This window comes from Argopecten irradians, chromosome 6 (assembly GCF_041381155.1).
Source record: "Argopecten irradians isolate NY chromosome 6, Ai_NY, whole genome shotgun sequence".
Taxonomy (NCBI): domain Eukaryota; kingdom Metazoa; phylum Mollusca; class Bivalvia; order Pectinida; family Pectinidae; genus Argopecten; species Argopecten irradians.
In genome coordinates, this window is record NC_091139.1 from 30,239,028 (window position 1) to 30,261,120 (window position 22,093).

The window sequence follows — 22,093 nt, forward strand, 5'->3', positions numbered from 1 at the left end:
ATTTTCCCTGGAAGTTTAGTTCGAAGTCACAAGTGCTTTAGTTATTTAAAAGAATGAGGATTACTTACATAGGTCATGAAAACTATAAATCATTTAAACAGTTAATATATTGGAAAACTATTTGATAGGTAATTGCTGTGTGTGAGTCGAGTGAGTGAGTCAGTAAAGACATTTATCATTTTTGAGCGGTAAAATACTACAATGAAAATAATAGGACAAAATTACTTCACTGAAATAAGGTTTACCGTGAGCATACACACCGAACGTAGTGTGCTCTAATATCCAGTACATTCATTGTAGACTACCTACCGCTTTATCATAACACACGGGGTATATAAACCACAGTGTAAATAATATCACAGTAACCACGTAACCAATGTAATAACTTAATACATAAGATTTAATTTATTACAGCCAATTAATTTGCACACGGATGCCTGGTGGATTGACAGGCAGACACCACCGGAAGGTTGACGAAGCTTGGCGTATTTAAAGCGATCGAATAGGGTGGCAGTCATAGTGCTCAGCACACAGGCCCAGTACGCTAGCTGTAGGGAGTTAGTACGATACGATAGCTCGGGATATATTTACTATCATCATCCTCAGACAGTTATATCAGTGATGAGGGGTGAACATTCTCCGAGACGTGGGGACTCTGTTTGTCACAGGTCCTGTTCATTATCCACCAGGAAATCTTTAATTAGGCTTATTGTGGATACCATTCTCTGGCTGATTGGTGAGTATACGGGAAAACACTATACATAAAACATCTCAAGGTGATGCATATTACTACTAAAATACTGTATTTTTTTAATTTTGTTATGATTTTAGTGTTTAACTTTAAAAAATGACACCTCATCATACAAAATGTTAGTGTAGTAGATTCATCGATAAACTATGTTACACTTAATAGATGAAGTGTTGAATGGGGGAATGATTAAAATGTATATAAAGCATATTTCAACCTACCAAAACGTAGTTGTGAAATTAATATATTAAATAGAATGAGGCAATTTGAATTTAACTGTAGCGCGATCGCTAAAAAAATCATTACTTAAGTTAGTAGTATGCTATATCCATACGTGAACAATGTATTTTTGTAAATAAAGTAGATGCATTTGTGTGTTAAACAATGAAATATATTTCATTTAATGGTTGTATTAACTGACATGTTCAGTTCGTGAACGATCAAACTTGGTGATAAACGTATAATCTATAGCTAAATTGTGAAACATGCATTGAATAAACCGTGCTACCATATTGACAACAAAGGATTGCGTAACAATCGCTAGAAAAATCATTATGAAAATAAAAGAAAGCAACCCGCATATCAATTTAAGGACTCCCTAAAATTCAATTAATTTCAACAATGTTTCACTTAATGTCAACTAACATTTTCGCGAGAAATATATTGACAGAGACTCGAGAGATAAACCAAGATAGTTCACCCTAGGTAGGACATGCTGGAGACATGTATATATACAATCGTTTAAATAAATACGAGGTATTCCGGACTACGTTTTATAGGTAGATAAGTAAATATATACTGGTATTTGGATACAAAAGAGAGACACAACAGTTTCACAACTATCACCGCATAGTTATCAGCAGGGTATATCACTTAGCTGGCGTGTAAAGTGTCATTGAGGCACACCAGTATGTGTTTACCTACCGAAGTATTACTTTAAACCCCCACCTGGCTAAGAATGATATAACAAGTCCCCTGGGCTACAGTAACTAATCCACAGTATATAGTACGTTATTTGTTAAAATTCATACGAAACATGTGCCCCGTCTTTCAAGGCTGCATTAAAGAGTCACACATTCAATAGCCTCGGATCTAAGCCTAATTAAAACCGCAATCCGCATTAATTAATAATCTTGTATACTATAGAAGGTGTTTTGTTTTGCTAGGAACACTTAATATGCAACACTTGGTACTTCGCGTGATATTGGAGTGGATAATTGGTTTATAGTATATAATATATGGGTAATATCCAAACCACGTGTGAGAACAACAGGGCACTACAGGTCCTACATAGTGCTACTTTACATATGGAACCACGATTTGGGGTTTGTTTGGTTAGGCTAGGAACCACAATAAAACCGTTGTTGTACCTAGAAATATGATTAAAACCAAAACAGACGAATTATCATATATTATGATATAGTACAAAGTATTTTATAAAGGGACCCATAGTTATACTGAGAAACCACTATTATACAAAATAATACTACCATTATATTAATGAATGTCACACGCAACGGTAGGGCTGGGGAGTGGCTTTAGAAACTACACTGTATGCCATACAATATCGTTATACAATCAAACACTTTGATTTAACGTAAGCATTAAAACGAGTATTCTTTAAATATGCTTAAAGTGACGACTATGGGATATTTTTCAAAAACATCAGACATGGTTATAAATTTTATTTTGAAGGGAACTTTTGTAATAATATCTTGATATGAATATACGATTTAAAATGTAATTACCACGAATTTGTTTAGATTCTTGGTTTACGTAAATGCTGTTGATGTTGTAGTGTAATGTACTCTACAGTTGTATTCAGAATATCTATTACTGAATAATTATATTCATTTTTTCAAGTACACCCACAACTGTGTGTATCAATCAAATATGACAGCGTGGTTTATATAGTTTCTTAATGGAAAGCCTTTTTATGGGGAAATCGAACTTAGGAGACATTATTATACCTACAGGGACATTGAAACCATAGATACCAACAGATGACGTAAATTATGTACACATAAACTTCAAAGATATTTCATTCCTGGCGCCATGGAAATTGCAGCACTAATGCAGTATTTATAGATTGAGTAGAAATACAAATGCATGGGTTGTCAAGCAAGTCGTCAACGTCAGCGAGTGAATGAAATAAATGCTACCTGCAAGGTATGTAAATAAAATTTACGTTCTGAATGACAGGTAAATAGACTTACAAATTTAGAGTTGCTGTGATGGTTGTTATATATATACGCAGATACCATGGAGTTAATCTCACGTGTCATCCAATGGCTTATCCATTCCATGCAGAATGTTCGTGTCCTGGGATAAAAATGCATGTGGGATATCCCCTTGTAGATAAGGCTGTATCTGCTTTATCTAGAGTTTAGGGAGGAGTCCCGAATCCTCCCCTAAAATCTTCTCTAATTACCCTTTAATACTACGCTCTATCCTCAACATAAGGTCTGCTTCTCCATTCTGATGAGTCTGGCAAGGGCCATTGAAAAGCTTAAATTGCTAATTTTACCCGTACCTTCGTTATATGTGGTTGTCTGTTGATAAAATAGATATGATTGGTATTGAATATCGCTTTTAAGGTGGCAATTGTACTCTAGTCATGTCAAGATAACATGCCAGGAGAGTACTGGCAGAACCGTGATGACCCCGTCAGAACAATATCTACGCTCAAACTACGTTTATGTAATCGCTGGAAAGTCGTAATGCCGTGAACTGTATTACCTGTGTTGTTGTGATAACAAAAGGGATCAAAAGGTCAATTCGGCGATCCTGTTGTTTTAATTGAAAAGTGACAGTAAGACTATATCTATTTAAGGCCTTCTCCTAAATAATACACAAAAGAAATAAACTATGTATTCAATTATAGACGAAATGGCTCACACTTCAACCGGATAAACTCATGAACTTCACGTGCAAAAACGGTAACAATCAACGGGGTTTAGTTGGCAGAATCAATTACGTTTTGCTGGGAAGAACAAAAAGCGTATCATGTAACCAAACGAGCAATAAGTTTATTCCAATTTAATTACTCTGGGGGAGGGTTAATGGTGTTTTCAGAAGGGAACTGGCAGGTTGTATTTGTGTAATCGCTCTCTATTGATCCAACTGGAGAAGGCAATTTACAGACTCTGCATCAGGGTACTGTGAATGGCTAAAAAGTGGGGAACACTACTGGAATAAATCGCCTGAAGTCAGCGTAATGTAGGGTTAAAAAGTGTATAGACTATTTTTGTTATCATTTATCTGTGTGTTTAAATAAGCTTTCCAAATTGATAAGCTATTTTAGAAATCATTGTCAAGAAAAATTATTTCTATGTATGCGTAACAGTCTATTAATTGACTTTATTGCAATTGGAAAATAAAAACAACTAAAGGACTACTACTGCAAAAGGATCGTAATTGAAATAAAAATCATATTTTATGTCGATACTTCGATAAGCATAATCGCGATAACGACAATTAAAAAGTGAAATTGTATTGACAATTTTTGCTTTGCTTTATATTGAGTTATTTACTTTATGTCATGAAGAAAATTGATATTGAAAGTCCAGAATTGATTTTTATTACATATACTGTAATCTATTTTACTCTTGCTCTATTTGTATGAAAATGTGATTATAAATTTTTCGATTTATACATTTAGTTTAAGGCAAAGATATTAATAGGGCATTTTCACAGTGTGTTTAAGATTATTTCCCCGAACATTACGTATTTCTACTATTTTTCCTAGCCGCACTACATACCGCCATAACCTAGGTACCAATGTAGTACCACGGTCATGCTAAATTAAAGACCGGTGAAAGCTTGTCGCCGAATCTTTCTTCCTTCTCATTTTTGCTATTACAAGCTTCATTACTGTTATTCAGGGTTTGATAAAAAGAGCACCTTATATAAATCTGTGATATTTGATACAACAATGAATGTCAGTGTGAAAAAATCTGTGTTAATTAGTGACTTGTTCACTTTATTACTACGGTAGATTTAATTTATAAGGTAAAACATTCTGTATTCCTTAGCGTGTTCTGTGAAGTGAAAAGAAAGCACATCATTACGAACGCGATAGACGTGTTTTAAAGCAGAAGATAATTTAATAACCCCCCTCTTCTCCTATCGCATTTCACACTTTTACTTGATTGATACTACGTATAATATATTCGTTTTAAATGGTATGCAAATAATACAGATTGTAATCATTTTTGTGAAAAATGAATTTCTTTTAAATTTTGTTCCTGAAGTATCAAATGCAATGACGTGTTTTCCATGTGTATGAAAAACTGCACAAATAACAAAACAATCATTCCTCTATCAAGTGTGGGTGGGGAGACTATGAATATATCTAGTTTCAGAGGGAGAAGCTTGATAAACCACTAAGCTCGTTATCTGAGGGTGATACTGTTTCACTGTGAATAACTTAAAATGAAAAAGATGTACTCTATTAGTTCTATTATCGTTGGCCATGTCTTTTATTCCATTGTTGTTGATGTCATTTTGATAATTTTTCACCAAACATCTGCAGATAACTTAGCTATTTCAAAACGGGTTAACATATTATTATTTGTAAAATATGCGAAATTGTAAACTGATGACAATTTAACGAGCACTGATTACCGTTTGAAAAATGAATTTGGATAGAAGTGGAAAATATTCCTATCTAGAAATCGATCTTAGAGAACACATTTGTTTTTGCAGTTTTATTAAACGTTTTGTGTTATGCTTAACTGATCTTACTACGGTGAGGTATCTATCTGACGGAGCAGCCAAGTCGGCTGTGGCAGTCTTAGCATCTTCAACTACGCAGAAGTCAGCTGATAGCCGATTGATATCTAAATTGAAATCGATTACTCTGTCATCATGTTGTACAATGTTGGCATTGGGCTTGTACTTTACACGTAGGTTCCGTGTTTACAAACAATCTCTGTCGCGTTCTCTCCTGCAATTATGACAATAGACCATCTGTGAAGTAATCACGTCACAATACTTGAATCCTGTAGGTTTCTCTGATTCATTGCATTCATTGTTCGATAATAATATATTGACTTCTGTAAAGATCATGCATTAAATATGTATAGACAAGCAGTGTGTCCATTGATGCACGGTTACGGTAATGATTTTTTACATGTTTCTATTGATACAAGTTTTAAAATATAATCTATTATTAAGTTTACATGTCAAGTTTCCATTCATTAGCATTTTATTCTAAGTGGTTTTCATATTATTGGATTTTTTTTGTGACAATAATGTCTGGACATTTGCATAAGGCTGTGCAGTGACGTCATTGTGATAATTCAGACTTAAATTTGAAATTGAAATAATGAAAATTTGTGAATGTTTTACTTTCATATTTATATATCTATTAAAGAGACAATTCAATCTAAGAGAACATTAAAATTTGTACATATATCGGACAAACCGAGTTCAAGTGGAAATAAGATCAGTCGATTTTACTGTTATATGCAGAAAAGCCCATTGTGGTGAAATGCGTGCGAAATATTCCAACTCGCTTACTGTCCGCCATACACGTTGTGGTCGAACATCTTGTATGCCGAACCCTGTCCCTTGCTCGTAGAGTAATGCAACTTTTGTCTAGAACTGCTCAAATCGCTCCGACAGTAGTGGTATACCATATTAGGCGATTGTCTTTCATTTTATTACCTCCTCAATGGTTATGTAGTTCATTTGTTTAACGTGCGTGACTTTGGCTCGGGTATGGGTACAGAGTATATACTGTACCTGCTTAATCGCATGGATCAACGATTTGTAATTACAACGGTATCAATTAAAATACTTAACACTGACGTGGAATTTGTCAATATATTGTGTTAAATGTTGCACAATGTAGAACAATACATTTATGCCATATTTTGCCTCTTGGTTATGTAAACATAACAGCATATACTCCTTAAACAACCTATTGAATGCATTATAAACTCTTTCTGGAATTCATAACAGCATATAATCCTTAAACTACCTATTGGAATATTATGTGTGTCCGTTCATCTTTTCCCATTGTTCTTTACATTCGATTCTCACGTATTTCGTTTGCGTTATCTAAAACCTCCTGTCTACATTACAAGCAGTATAATAATTGCATGATGGTTCCTCCTCCTCACAAATTGATGACGTTATTTACAGAAACATATGATGTAACAACCAATATCTGCTCACAAGATCTGGAACCCATAGGAGAAAAAAAGAGTTTCGAGTTCGCGTGTTTGTATTTAATCGTTAATGCACTAAACGTGTTTTTCAAAGAAACCTATACACAAGTACTGATACTACAGTCTTGCAGGTAACTACTCATTACTGGTAACTATCTGATGATCTTTAGTATCATTAGCCATTACTGTAGGGTCCACGTAGTACCGTGGCATAAACATTAAATAAAACATATTTACACGTGTAATATCAAGCATGAAAACGTCTTCTAAATGACGAATAAGATTTAGTGTCTCTCATGCACGACGTGACGAAACCTCATATTTCAAGTAGAATTCACATGAATTCCGACTGAAGAGCCATAATGTATTAGTTAAATGAGTTAATGCTACAACGGATGTCATCACATTCGAATCAAACAGTCGGACATGTTTGATCCGTGTGCGATATAACAGAGGGGAAGGTGATAGCCCTACATCTGGTAAATACTATCACACAAGGATTGTAATGATACGTCCTTTAATATTAACTTAATCTAACGTGTAACGTAGAAATGTGCTTATACATCCAAGCATTCGTGAAGTTTATTACATTTTTCCTGCAAATTAAACATTGGATGTTACACTTAAGGAATGCTTTAGTTGCGTCTTTAAAATGTCATAAAATGCATGTAAAATCCCAAACGTTCAGTTGGAGCAGTAACTTGGAGGAGGTTATGAGGCCGAGGTGGCAGAATTGACATTTTCTTGTGTCCTATCTGAGTTTTATAGGTCTCACTTTGGTGTCACGAGAGAGCACAATAGCGTTCTAATGCAGCATAATTTGCTAATATTGTTATTTGATTGAAGGCAATGCGTGACGCGTGTAATTTTGTACTCAAACATGTCACACATAACATCGTGACTGATAGAGTGAATTACCGCTCTCTCCTTCTGTCTTATCCTCAAATCTTGCAATAACAACGAGACTTACTCATACAAAAGTCACCCACTAACAAATAGCGTTACATTCGTACAATACCCTCCAATCAACAAACAATTAAAGGTCGGACACACAGAGTAAATATCATCGTGTAAACAAACCATCTGACATACTTCTGTCTTACATTCTCGCAGCATGGATAATTTCCTGTGACCGGAACACGTCGTTATGTATTTTACGGACCTCTCAACTTAACCTCAAGTACCATACGTATGTAGAAATAGATTAAAATTACGTATACGGCACGAGTAACGTCTTGTTCTGGAGGTATCCAAACGACAATTTTCTTAAACGTTTCTGGGAATTTTCATCGCAACTTCATGTCGGATGTAAATGATGTTATATGCCGACACATTGTTATTAATGGTTTTGACAGAAGCAGTGTGTTTTTAAAACACTATAACTATTTCTTAGGTTAAATATTACAGTGACTCCATTCATCTTTAAAGTCACGATTTACACTTTCCATATAACTCGGATACTAATACTTTGAAACCATAAACTTATATACATATCTATTGTGTCTGTCATTCAAATTGACTCGTCATTCTGACTGACGTGGTACGTGGTTTTTGCAGCGTGTTTTGTTTGTGGTACTTATTCGGCATGTGTGTAAACACTCTAGTGACCAGACCGGAGCCTGTAACCGGGACCTCTGAATACTAGCTGAGTTCTCTACCGATTGAGCTACCTGGTCGCCGACGACTGACACACAGCTCAATACCACCACAATCGTCCCTACTTTCTCAAAGTTGTCGCCCTGGAAGACACACTAGGCTCTTATACCACCATCGTAAGGATATTGTTGGGCGCCAAGTTTGTACCAAGAGAAAGAGAAATGTAGCGACCATACCGGGACTCGAACTCGGGACCTTCGAACATTTGCCGAATGCTCCACCGATGGAGCTACCTGGTCGCGGATGATCGACCCAGTCCAATCCCGCCATATGTGTAACAAAATTGAAACGTGATGTCCTATTGATCTCTCTCACTTATTAGGTTAGTTACGGTATTATAACACTACATACTGGTTTGAAACACCATATAACTGCGAGAGACGCTAATAGAAATTAACAAGAAATCGGACTTTGAACATAATCAGATGTTAAGCCCTTCCTGATATATTGTAAAATAATGACAGGATTATTGCACCTATATAAAGTGTTTTTTACCGAGCAAATTATCAACCGAGAAATTCCAGGTATTGTAAGGTTGTGCCTAACTATCCACATTGTATAAAGTTTACACAATATCTTCACCCTATATACCTCTATTCAGGAGAAAGAATATCTACACCGTGTATTATATACTATGTGTTACTACACGCCGGTATTGGCACGGACAATTATTTTCCCTTTATTTCTTCAGTAGATTAATTCTAGTGGTAACAGCGGGGAAGCAATGATAATATCTCCATTTCTTTAGTATTCCACACAATACCGCTCCCTTGCTATTTTACAAAACCCGGAAAACTTCTCAAATGTTTGTTTGTGGTACACTCCACCGATATGTCTCACTCTGATTTCTTAGTAATGTTTAACCATTTCTTAGTAATTCCACCCCCAATCCTTTACCTGCGCCCCTTCTCATCCCTGACGTTCCGCGGATACCTGCATGCTTAGATGTTATACAAACATGCAAATACATATAACTAATCGCTTAATCATTAATTTACATTTAATGTATATATACCCGTCAGTCATATTCACATTTATTACACAATAATTAATTGTAAATCAACTTTGTATATATCTTTCACAATGATGAAATTAATGCATACAAGCCCGAAATTGAACCCGAATTGCATCTTTAAGAATATATTTTCAGCGAGTGATAACGATTCAATTTGTACTTAATGGCTTCAGTCAAATGCATGTAAATGTATTTCTAACTTAAAATAATGGAAAGAAGATGCTATCAGCGAACATGTATCTGGCAAGCGAACGTTTTGATTGCCGACGATTAGGAATTTTCGAAAGAACAAACGCAAGATGAGTTGGTCATGATATGCTGCAAATTCGTATAAAAACCCAATAAAGATCATTTTTATAGAATTAGACAAATTAGTTACATCATTTCTATGTTACAGAAAGTAAAAATATGTGCTGAAATACTACACCTGTTGTTTTGACTGCCAATAAACCACAGAAATGAACTAAAGAAGAGCTATCTACTTGATGGGTTGGAGAGACATCAATTAAGGGGATTTATTGGTTGAAATTGGAGTAACTGTTGTGGCGTAGCACGTGCGTTATTGGTGTAGTCAATCGTACAACAGTAGATGCTAAAGAGAGAGATTGAGCTGTGGCACTTCAACTTATCAAAGAATGAGTCGATCAGCTTCTGAATTAGATGTGGAACATTTAAGTGAATTGAAGTGTTGTCTTATAAACTGATTTCTAATTTTAGCTTGTTGGATTATAGGATTTATCTAACGTCTGAATCAGATATCAATACAAGTAGGCGATTTGTACTTTTGCAATTAAACCTATAATGCAGCACTCATTAACTTTTCACGATAATAAATTAGACGTCTGAAAATTAAACAGAAAACAAATAACACAACGCCATGCACCTGTGCCGTCCTTGTTTCAGTGAAGGTTTAAGCTACTGATAACGGAGAGCTTTCTATAAAAGCAAACGAAGTTGATATCACAAACCATCATGAGGGATTCAAGGTCGCAAACATTCAATTTTAATCCAAGTTTTGTATTTAAGAAACAGTTTTATTTCGTGAAGCTTGAGGAAAATCATTTTAGATTGTACAACGAATAATGCCGATGCATTTCCATTGTGCATAAACTGAATACAAGTGAAAATTGAAAAATTATCTGCATTCATTCTGTTCCGGCCTACTGGCTAACTTAAGGCAACAACAGCAGATACAAAAAAAAACCTTTTTATGATTTTCTAGATCTTAAGAGGTGTTTTCAAATCAAATTAACTACCCTTTTCCAGGATATGACGTCTCAATGTTGTTATGAAATACAGTCACAGTTTGTCGGGTTTCCGTAATGCGTTTCCGTGGCTCCCATTGATTGACATAAAATTAGTTTAATACCTTTTTATAACTTTAATATAAAGGCGGTTTATCAATAGTATTGTGGTTTCAATAAAGATGATTAGAGCGGATTTCTGTGTAATCTGAAATAGCGACATCGTGCACACTTTTGTGATTTAACCCTCAATATAACACTACGTTACGAGAAATGAGTTCATTATAGTAAAACAGGTGTAATTGTTAAGACCTATCGTTGTGAAGATTAACGCTAACAGGAAAATGACTATATTAAAATTAAAAACAGACATAAGATTGAGTTATTTTATGAACCATCTTCATGGCGATTCTAGGGAGGTTTGGCTTATCTCGTTATATTTATCATGCACTAAACTTCAGAAGGAATACTGACAAACTTGAGCTGAGATAATTTTGGAAAATAATAATGCTCCTCAATAGTATGTGAACTCTATCTGTAGACCTGAACAATGTATACCCAATAAACCTTGGAGTTAAGTCAGAATGCATACATCAGTAATATAACAAATGCAGCGATGGGTCGATCAGGTTAGCTTTGTCTAACAAAACTCCAGATAGTTTCCAACGTAATAGTCACACATTGACAGACAATGGTGAAACATCGCATTGTTAAAGCAGATAAAATGTTTACCCGATTGCTCACCAAATACACTGATGCATGGTCATCAAGTTGGAACCTCGGAAAGTCACGTGATCAATATACACTTGTCCATCCGGTTATCTCTGAACATATGGGCGGTATATGGGATTTGTGATATAAATAGCGGATAATTAAATTAGACGTGATGTAATAGCATATTAATTCTTCATAACTAGGTAAGTCAGCACTACCGGTTCCGTCCGATTTTCAAACACGCACATAGCTACAGAAAACAATCACAATGCATTGTGTCTGTAATAAGATCAGCATCCTTATCTGTTGTTATCCAAACCCTCAGCAGGATACGGAAAAAAACCATGTCAAACAATCTGTACTGTAACACGCATTCTCTAGGGGAATTAATCGTCACGTGATACGGTAACGACACAAAAACACGGGCATAATAAGAGTGCACGTGTGGGGAGCGATTAGTTTAACGAGCCGTGTTGACACACATGTTATTATAGGAAACAATGTATATGTCAGTAGATTGTCACAATAATGCTGTAATTTTCTACTCAAATCGTCTGACTTGCTGAATTTGTTATTTCCATATATAGATGTATTTGTATGGTGATATTTCCGCTAGGTGGCAAATGGTAATATTTTCAACACTTATGCTAATACTGTTTGTTTGACTACATTGTATGTTTTTAAAAGATTAATAAAGGGTTGAATTAAAAGATTAATAAAGGGTTAAATTAATGTTAGAAATTAGATCTAAATAAAGAGTATATATTATGAAGAATGAAATAATTTTTACATTTATTGTTCTTTGACAGTTGGCCTGCCCATACTCCTGCTGTATAAGAAAGGGAAACCCTATCATGCCGGTTTCTTCTGTGACGACCAAAGTCTCCGCTACCCGTACAAGGCCGACACCATATCTGATAATCTACTGCTCGCCATGGGGTTCACTATTCCATTCTTTGTTGTAAGTTTACTAATCCATGGGTCCATCATTCCATTCTTTGTGATAAGTTTGCATATCCATGGGTTCACCATTCCATTCTTTGTGGTAAGTTTGCATATTCATGGGTTCACCATTCCATTCTTTGTGGTAAGTTTGCATATCCATGGGTTCACCATTCATTTCTTTGTGGAAAGGTTACTCATCTGGAAAGGTTACTCATCCAGGAGTTCACTATTTCATTCTTTGTGGTAAGTTTACTTCTGCTGTGGTATACACAGATACTCGTCATACAAGATAGGTTGACAAGCAAAGATAATGGTAATATTATTTTAAGTCACACTTTCAAAACTTCCCAATGCATTGTCAACATTATTACAAAATCATAAATCTATCTAGAAGTCGTCTCAAAAAAGTATTGAAAAAAAAAATTATATCATTTTCATGGAGCCCAAATGAATCAAAAATATTTATGTGCAAAGCAAATGTAACCGTTCTGTAATTAAGCGAAGTAATTCGCCATGTAAATCTAGATGTAATATGTAAAATGACATGGAAAAAAAAGTCGTTTTCTAAGTAGGTTCATAAACACATAATGCATTTCTGGTCGAAATGACAAAACAACCGCCTCGATCACACTGAGCTACTCTGTGTTACTCCCCCTCCTCTGTAGTAAATGACGAGAAATGGCAGATCGATAGTTGTGGTTTATTAATTAATCAACTTGTGCCAAGTTCACTATCAATTGATACAATATAGCTGAGAAAATGCATAAATCTTCCTGAATATTACCCTCATTTGTGAAAACAGCCAGCCGGTATCCAGACTGAAATTAAACTAAATTAATAAAACTAGTTCCTTATGATTGATAGTGATTACCCCCCATGTGTTCTGTTTTAACTTTTGACGTTCAACATATTCACAATGTTTTCTAACATACATGCGAAAACAGAGTATGAAAATGTATTTTTCAAGTTATGTATAAATCGCACATAGTTTAGAATTTTGACATAAACCAAATGTCTGGTTATTAGGCACTTAAGTTTTAAAGTGGAGCATATGGTGTAGATATATGTAGAAGGTGGTTTCACAGGTTCCTATTACCAACCTGCCATCTGCCAACACGTATTAAATCAAGCGTATCTATTTGTATATTAGGGCACAGTTAACACAATGCATAAGAAACTTTATAGCTCGAGGAGAGACATAAAATAAATTCAACCTTTAGACACCTCTAGTTGTCTTTTTATATATCTTTATATTTTCATATTCACGTGTAGAAGTATCCTTTGTTAATCTGTCATATATATTAATAATTTCATTTTTTAAAATAAAGAGATATAATTGCTTGTGTTAACTTTATCTAGATTAAGTTACTGGTAAATTTCGAGATTAAATCCTAAAAAGGTAAAACACGGATAAGTCGCATGTAAATTACTCGACTTATCTGATGAATGTACATAATCTACCAATTTGATTTGAGTTGACTTCGATGTCTTTTATATACAATAATTGATCTTTATTACGAAATACATTTGAGTTATGTTCAGCCTGACAAAGTAGGAGTGAAATAAGTATCAATCAATAATGGAAAAAAAGGAAAAAAAAAGTTTAACATATCAATTGAAGTAATCGTTTTACTTATAATTCGAACCTTTTGATTTTACCATCAATGTGTCAATAAAATTCATTGATATGGAAATTCTCATATATTATAAATAGAAAAACATAAGCGTCAGATTTGTTTACCCTTCATAGATTTTTGATTGAAAATGCTGCGATCATACAATGCTTGCACTGAATGTTTGATACCATACTATATGAAATATGGCGATGATATACAAGATGTAATATTAATTTCATCTCACAATTGGTATACCAGATGTTGATGACGGAGGTCATCCGGTGCCTTGCGTCCAGGGAACGAAGTTTGGTCAACAGAGATCTCCTCATATTCTTCAAAGGAGTATGTGTGTTCGTGTTTGGCTTTACTGTGGTTGAGGTGTTCATCCAGGGCTTCAAGTTCTCAATCGGTAGACCCAGACCTCACTTCTTTGACGTGTGTCGGCCTAATTTCAGCAGTATAAACTGTTCAGAAGGGTGAGTCTTACATGTGATTTAGAGTTAATTTTTCATCAGTAATTTTATGTACATTTTATTTTCCCAAAGGTTTGATATATCAATTAAATCTGGCGATATTATTTACTTCGCAATCTTGAAAATATGTGGTTAGGAAACATTTTTGAATAGATCAAACAAACCCGACAGAACATGCATGTAGAAAACATGCTAATCTTAGTTGCAGGTGGCATATATTTAGTATATCCCAATAATCACTTTTAATGTACCCGCTTATTTACCAACTGATTCTTATCCTTATTTATTGTGCCTTCAGTACTTTGATAATGTGTAATTATATATATTTTATTGTGTATGCAATCATTGTTTATACACAAAACCAACAACAGTAACTGTATAGTTGTATATTTTCCTATTAAATATTTCTAAGGCTCAATACCATGTCTGTGAAACAGCACTGTTGAAAGGACAAGAGTTCCACTATGCACGAACATACCGCAGCTTCCCAAAACATACAGACACATGGGAGGCCGAGCTTAAATGACACTTTTAACAGGACTTTAAACCTAATAAACAGAACTAGACAATATAAAATCAGAACACAGAGTGCAGAGGAACACTTCATGTAATGCAGTAGTTATGTGATAGGGATTTGTATATTAATCAAAGACAGGATAAAAAGGTTACATAAATGTCGGCGAGTTGTTATTTTAAAGAAAAAGTTTCTTTATGAATAGTTACATTGTACGTTCTCCACACCATTAACCTCCATAGGTATGCTAATATCTATGTGTCAACTTCGGCTCCTGATTATGTTAACTATAATATAATCTTCCTTGCAATCTTGAGAAAATTCATGTTGCGTAAAATTTTAGACTTGTATTCAGAATCCCCGAAGCAAATTTTAAATACCATTTTATAAGGCAACCTACCCAATTCTGTAAACATTGAATTTAAAAGACCACAATAAAAATGTGTTTCGTCATAGTTGTATCATATTTATAAGCTGATACCACCCATAGATATCGCCTGCCCATCACTTGGGTAATAAGCTGACACGACCGCCACATACAATACAAAATGACGATATTCTATGGTATATGTCTAAGCTATCAGATACATTTAACATCCCCCTTTCACTGTAAACCTTATCAATAGTGCTATCTCGAGATGTATCTTATGATTCTGTAAGCTAAACACACACAACTTCCTGTTGAATAATAAAGACACATTTACTGTGCAAAACTGAAACTTTATACTTTTTGTGAAGCAGCGGTAGTTACACGAATGGCGAAACACATACATTATCGTAAAATCTGGCATATATTGCTGTATCAACAAACATTATAGTTTTTCACAAACAGATAACGACATTGACATTTTAGAGCATAAAAATGGAAACAGAAATTATGAGTGCCACATGCTAGAAATTTATCTGCATCAGTTGTCGATCTTACTTTCATCAACTAAAAGCTAAGTTATAGCCGACAGGTGATGGAGCAGCTGAGAAATTAAGATATAGATGTTACTCTAAAGATATACTCTTACTGCAACGTATATCAGGCATCATTTATTTGTTTCAATCATGATGATTTCAAAGAAGTCATTATCAATACCTGTTTTTTCAGGTAGACTTCATTTTTATTAATCCTTGTGAATACTAGATTAGATATAACATGATGACCACATGTTTTACAGATATATCACCAACTACGAATGTACTGGAACAATCTACAGTGCCAAGATTTTAAGGGAAAGCCGATTCTCTTTTCTGTCCGGACATTCTGCCTTCTCCATGTATTCGGCGATCTTCACCAGTGTATGTATCAACTAGAAACAATAAAGAGTTGTCATTTGTATTTTAACTTAAAATGGTATCTAAGAAAATATGAGTACCCCTGTTTGTTCCTTGTAAAGCAGTTTAGTTTATATCGTATTCATATTTCAATACGTCAATATGTGAACAGTGGGAGCATATCGTTTAAATCTTCTTTTAGGATTATTTTTATAGTCCTGATTATTTCAACCGACACATTTTAGCAGCAAATAGTGGTATTTCATGGTTCCCTGATCATGATCTGCTGTATATTTGAAAAAAAAAGTTAAATGGATTGTTTTCGTGGATGTCGAGCAAAGCTAACACATTGTCAAAGCCAAATTTTGCATCTCGACGCCATTTCATTGTAAATATTTTAAATATGCCTAATATGTCTTTAATCTATTGCTTATTCCCATCTTTAGCTGTACCTAGAGAAGAGAGTGAAGCTGACATATTCTCTGGTCCTAAAACCCGTGCTCCAACTGTCCCTGGTGGTGTTGTCTCTCGCTTGCTCACTCACACGTTACTATGACTACAAACATCACGTTTCAGACATCGTAGCAGGACTTCTTCTTGGGATATGTAACGCCATATTCATAGTAAGTATATAGACTTACTGACAATGAAATAAGTAATTGTCAGATAGTTAATCTTTAAAGATGTTCCACCGCTGACAAACGGTTTTTCCTCTATCAAAAACAGGAGCAGACGAATCAGTATTTTTCTTCATTTACAAAAGTAACTTACTTTACACTTTAACACCATTGAAAAGTTCAGGCTTCTAATTTTACTTCCAGATAAAAATATCAAAAATGATTGATTGCGTCCCGAAAAAATCTCTCTCGCGGTATTTCCTATATGGAATAAAGTACAGACGGTGCATGCGCCAAAAGTAAAATCAATTATTTTTGTGATAAATAGATACACATATCATGTGTCCATGTATATGTTGGTCTATCTCCAATTATTGTTTATGCTCTGTGGGAGGTAGGACACCTTTAAAAGTATACTGATTTTACTGCCGCGAAGATGTTTCAAGCACAGGTACAGTACATGAACAAGATAACAATCTGCTTCTAAGTAGCCACATGTAATTGTTTGAAAATGCCGTTAGCCACAAAACACGAAAATAAGAAGCCAAGGAAATAGGTTGATTTACAGTAACGACATTGATGACAAAATTGTATTATTTTTTCCAAGATTCAAATGAGTGTAAAATGTTCTATAGACAGTTGATGTTTAGATCAAATTATGTTGTAAGTAAATACCCGTACCCCTATGATAACGAACTTGTGAGCGTACAATTGGCGGCTGTACGTGATATATATATAAGAAATAAAAACAATAACGACTGACTAGTGAGCGCTCACTAGTCAGTCGTTATTGTTTTTATTTCTTATAGATTTCGTCCGTAAGGATTTTTCTTTAAATTTATCTTATATATATATATGTATATATATATATATATATATATACTTAAACTTTTAAAAGACGTTGTGCATCAGTAGATATTAAGAAAAAAATATATCAACACGGCATTCCTTTATATATATTATTGTGGGTTTTAGTGTTACGTCACTGATTTCTGAGAACAACGTCATTGATTTTTGAGAAAACATTCGATATAATAAACAAATTTATAAGATCAGGTATATTTTATAAAAAAATGAGTAAAAACAATATAAACCTTCAGCAGATTTCTTGTTTTGAAAATGTTTGTTTTTCTAGAAAAATGTATGTTTAAATACGTATTTAAAAAGATCAGATAAAGTAGAAAACAATCGAAACGAAATACGATTTCCTTTTGAAAAGTCGTTTTTTACATATAATACTGTTTGTTATTATCTGATTGTTGATGATTACACCACAGGCTATAAACATTATCTCTGTGTTTAAATGTTACACCAAACAAACACATCCAATTATAGAACCCTGTTTGTTGATTAAAGAAACTTTAGGACAGATTTTATCGCTAACGTTTTGTCAGAGATATTTTGAAACAGAGACATGGAGCGGTTACATCAAAAACAAATTAAAGAATGCGCATCATTCAAAAAATGCTGTAAAATAATTTCACACAAATGCACATAAACGGCGTGAGATTCCCCTGATTACGAACCCCTTTGACGTAATTTAGTTGTATGACTAATCAAAACTCTCAAACTCTAATGAGGCTAATTGGGCATTTAGATCGTCATACAGCGCATGGTTCGTTTGAACATGTATCGATTTCAGGAGAGATGTTGCGATCAGAATAAATCTCGAGCGTCGTTCTTTAAATATTCTGGAAATGCTGAGGAGTGGTAATGAATGTGTTTCTTTCAAATCCGGCCTTCCTATGATACAAGAAATTATTCATATATTTTTAGTTGATTAAACCGCACACGTGGACCATTAACACAAATTTGAATGTTTTGTTCATATTTCTTTCCCTAGCAAGTCTTAAAAGTGATCTGGTGCCAGAAACTCCAAAAGCATTCTGCGCAAAAAACAACTATTGCCAATTTATGTCATTCAGACTTATGCCATAGACCAAAGATACACGGCCTTTTGTTCCGTGCTTTCAGAAAATAGCCTATTTGTTTGCTGAATGTTAGTTTCTTTTTCTTGTATACGACATGAAGAATTACGAAGAGTATATAGGAGATCACATACCAGAAGCGATCTCGGTATTCGGGGGCGGTGATATGATAGTTTTATTGTTTAGCTACACAACATGACTACCACTTATCTCTCATCTACACATATTATATCATTTTAACAAGCCCAGCGGCGTCAGGAGGAATTATTTTGTTCACCATCTACTTCATATCTCATTATCATTAACTGTGTTCCATAAATTGCGCCGACGTTGGTACGTTTGATGTGTCTCTAATGTTTTCGTTATTTTGTATTTACAGTATAAAACGCTTGGAGAGAAAGTATTACAAGACAACAATTGTAAACAAGTGACATTGAATCTGCCTCGATTCGAAAAACCAAACATGTCCGGCGAAGCCAGAACACCGACCCCATTACTGCTCCGACAGGATTCGTCATTCACATCCGCGGACTCGAGGGACTATTTGTGTAACAATGGACACATAAGAAGGACTGACATTGTTTAGCGAAATCAATGTTGCTTTGTTTATGGTAATGCTCTCCGTAAGTCGAGTGAAGACAGAAAATGAGTCATGTCACTTTGTTTTGACAAATGTTCTCATTTGTTAAACTGCCTCGGTATTGAAAGGAGAGGGATATTCAGTCTGAATATCCAAAAAACGCGGAGCGACTTCCGTTGTCGTTTCAAAACCGGCATTGCATGTGGTAGTCAGCAGCAGTTATAGAATATTGCAGAAATGAATCCGTCCACTCTACCACAGAAAATGGGCATTGTGGCCATATAGCTTGTGCCTTTCACGTCACTTCAGCAAGAAAATAAAATGGCAGGGGGCAACAAAGCCTAGCATTTGATAGAGATGTATGATATGCTGATATGCACTCGAGGAAGGAAGAATGAGCGTTTGAGATTAGTACGATCTGCTACCAGGCAATACACAACCCCTGGTAGGCTAATGTGAAGAATGTGTGGCTATCAAATGTATAGTAACAAAGTGTGTGGAAACATCAACAATGATATGCTGAATATATGGAACCATCAGGCGTGGTGTACTGTAAACCAACTGATATTCGTGAGAGATTAAATTTCGCGAAGTTGGCTAGCGTTACAAATCGAGAAAATGCATCGTCGCGTATATCATTTAAAACAGATAGTGTAAATGTAGAATCAAGTCCAGTAGTGACATTAAATCAACGCGATTAACGACAATAAATCAACGTGAATAACGACAATAAATCAACGCGAATTACGACAATACATTAACGCGAATAATGACAATAAATCACCGCGAATAACGACAATAAATAAACGCGAATAACGACAATAAATCACCACGAATAACGACAATAAATCAATGCGAATAACGACAATAAATCACCGCGAATTACGACAATAAATCAACTCGAATCACGAATTGAAATCAACAGAAACAAATGCGTAGAAATGATTAACAAATAATTGTCCGGAAAATAAGTTGGTTTTCAGTATTAAAAGATCAAAGCTGTTTGAAAATGGATTGAAGGAGTATCTTATACTTTGTTTCGAAATTGGTGTCAAGAAAAGAGATGGAATGAGAAAGAAAAAATGTCTAATGTCTGATTAAAGTTTGCAGACGTATAGTATACTATCGACTATGCCGTCCAGTCGACGGTGCTACGTCTTTTACCGATTTATACTAGACCCCATCTTACAACACACGCATTTACGTCACTGGAAATATCTACCTCAATATAAGCAGTGTATTTGATGAAATATATTATTATATTAATGTTTTTGACTTTATATATTGAATTTGTCATAACATGTATGTAGTCTGTTGTGTATTCATGTGTGTCCCAATTGGGACACTTAATTTTCTCCTGGCGTCATAATAAAATCTTCAATGTAGAAAACTTGTCCTTCTTGTTCATACATCGTTTGACAGAATATTACCTGGGTATTGCTAATTAACGCAATAATTAACACCACCAAAAAGGAAATAATATTGAAAGCAAAATTGAAGGCATTTAAGATTTGTTAATTAGTGTTATCATGATAAATTAGGGTCTTGAAAAATGTTTTCAGTAGTCCCCTTGACTTTATACTATATTTTATGTTGTTTTAACAACAATCATAAAAGCATCGGGGAAAACATGTGTACAGGAAAAAATCGGACATTGGACTAAGGAAGCGTAAAGAGAATAGCTACGACTTGTAGAGAGTATTTTTCATTAAGTTGTTGGTATCTTTTATAAATATGATACTTTTAAATTAGATGTTTTTAATATTCAAATAAAAAGAATAAAGAAATTGTTCATATCGGTCAAGCCATTATCATATTGCACAAGAATACAAGATTACAAGAATAATATTTTCGTAAAATGCATAAGCTCGTTGTCGGTTGTACAAAATAGAATATTTAAATAAAAATTTGAAAAACACAGTTGGATTATATCAATACAAAGATAGTAATTGTTACAGTTAGCTCACGAAAATTCTTCATTATTTTTTCTTGTCTTGGAAGATATTCAAGAGATGGTATTAACAACTAATGTAGATAGTGGTCACAAACTACTGCCTTAAATTATAGCATAATCGATTCATTCGTTCAAAAACATTTTGAAAACGCATTTCAACTAGTTCTGCATCATCTTTCGAGGATCTACCATGTCGTTTCCAGAAGGATCCATTATATTTCCTGCTGTACAAATTCATTAATAACCCAACACAACACAAACAATCGTACAATATACGACTGAAGACATATAAAATGAAAAATATGTGCTAAGGACGAAAAATGAGAGCAAATACGTGGGAAGGCACCTTAAAACTCTGTATCATATTGATACTGGGGAATCTCTTCAGACTTCGAGCATATTGTTGTTTAGTTTCACACAGGTGGCGACAACTCCGTGTTTGATTAAAGTTGAAATAAGGTCAACCGCAAATTAAGCAAATGGAAATGCCTTCTGATTAAAAAACGGACATTTTGATTGGCTGCTAAAATAAAATACAATTCAAGGTCAAATTTAACTAGAATACTTGATGGAAAATACTGAAATTAGTCATAAAAATTTGTATTCATTTCAATAGAAATAATTTGTGAATGATAACTCAAGAAAACAAA

At 34.5% G+C, this 22,093-nt stretch overlaps 1 protein-coding gene across 1 annotated transcript; it reads left to right on the forward strand.

Moving 5' to 3' along the window:
* The first annotated feature begins 357 nt into the window (after positions 1 to 357).
* On the forward strand, positions 358 to 20,883 carry LOC138325595 (phospholipid phosphatase 1-like). The gene is made up of 6 exons (XM_069271365.1): positions 358 to 736; positions 12,363 to 12,514; positions 14,373 to 14,590; positions 16,268 to 16,388; positions 16,811 to 16,987; positions 19,289 to 20,883. Exons 1-6 carry the CDS (start codon positions 622 to 624, stop codon positions 19,493 to 19,495), a joined length of 990 nt encoding a protein of 329 aa, XP_069127466.1. The 5' UTR covers positions 358 to 621; the 3' UTR covers positions 19,496 to 20,883.
* Positions 20,884 to 22,093: the final 1,210 nt, after the last annotated feature.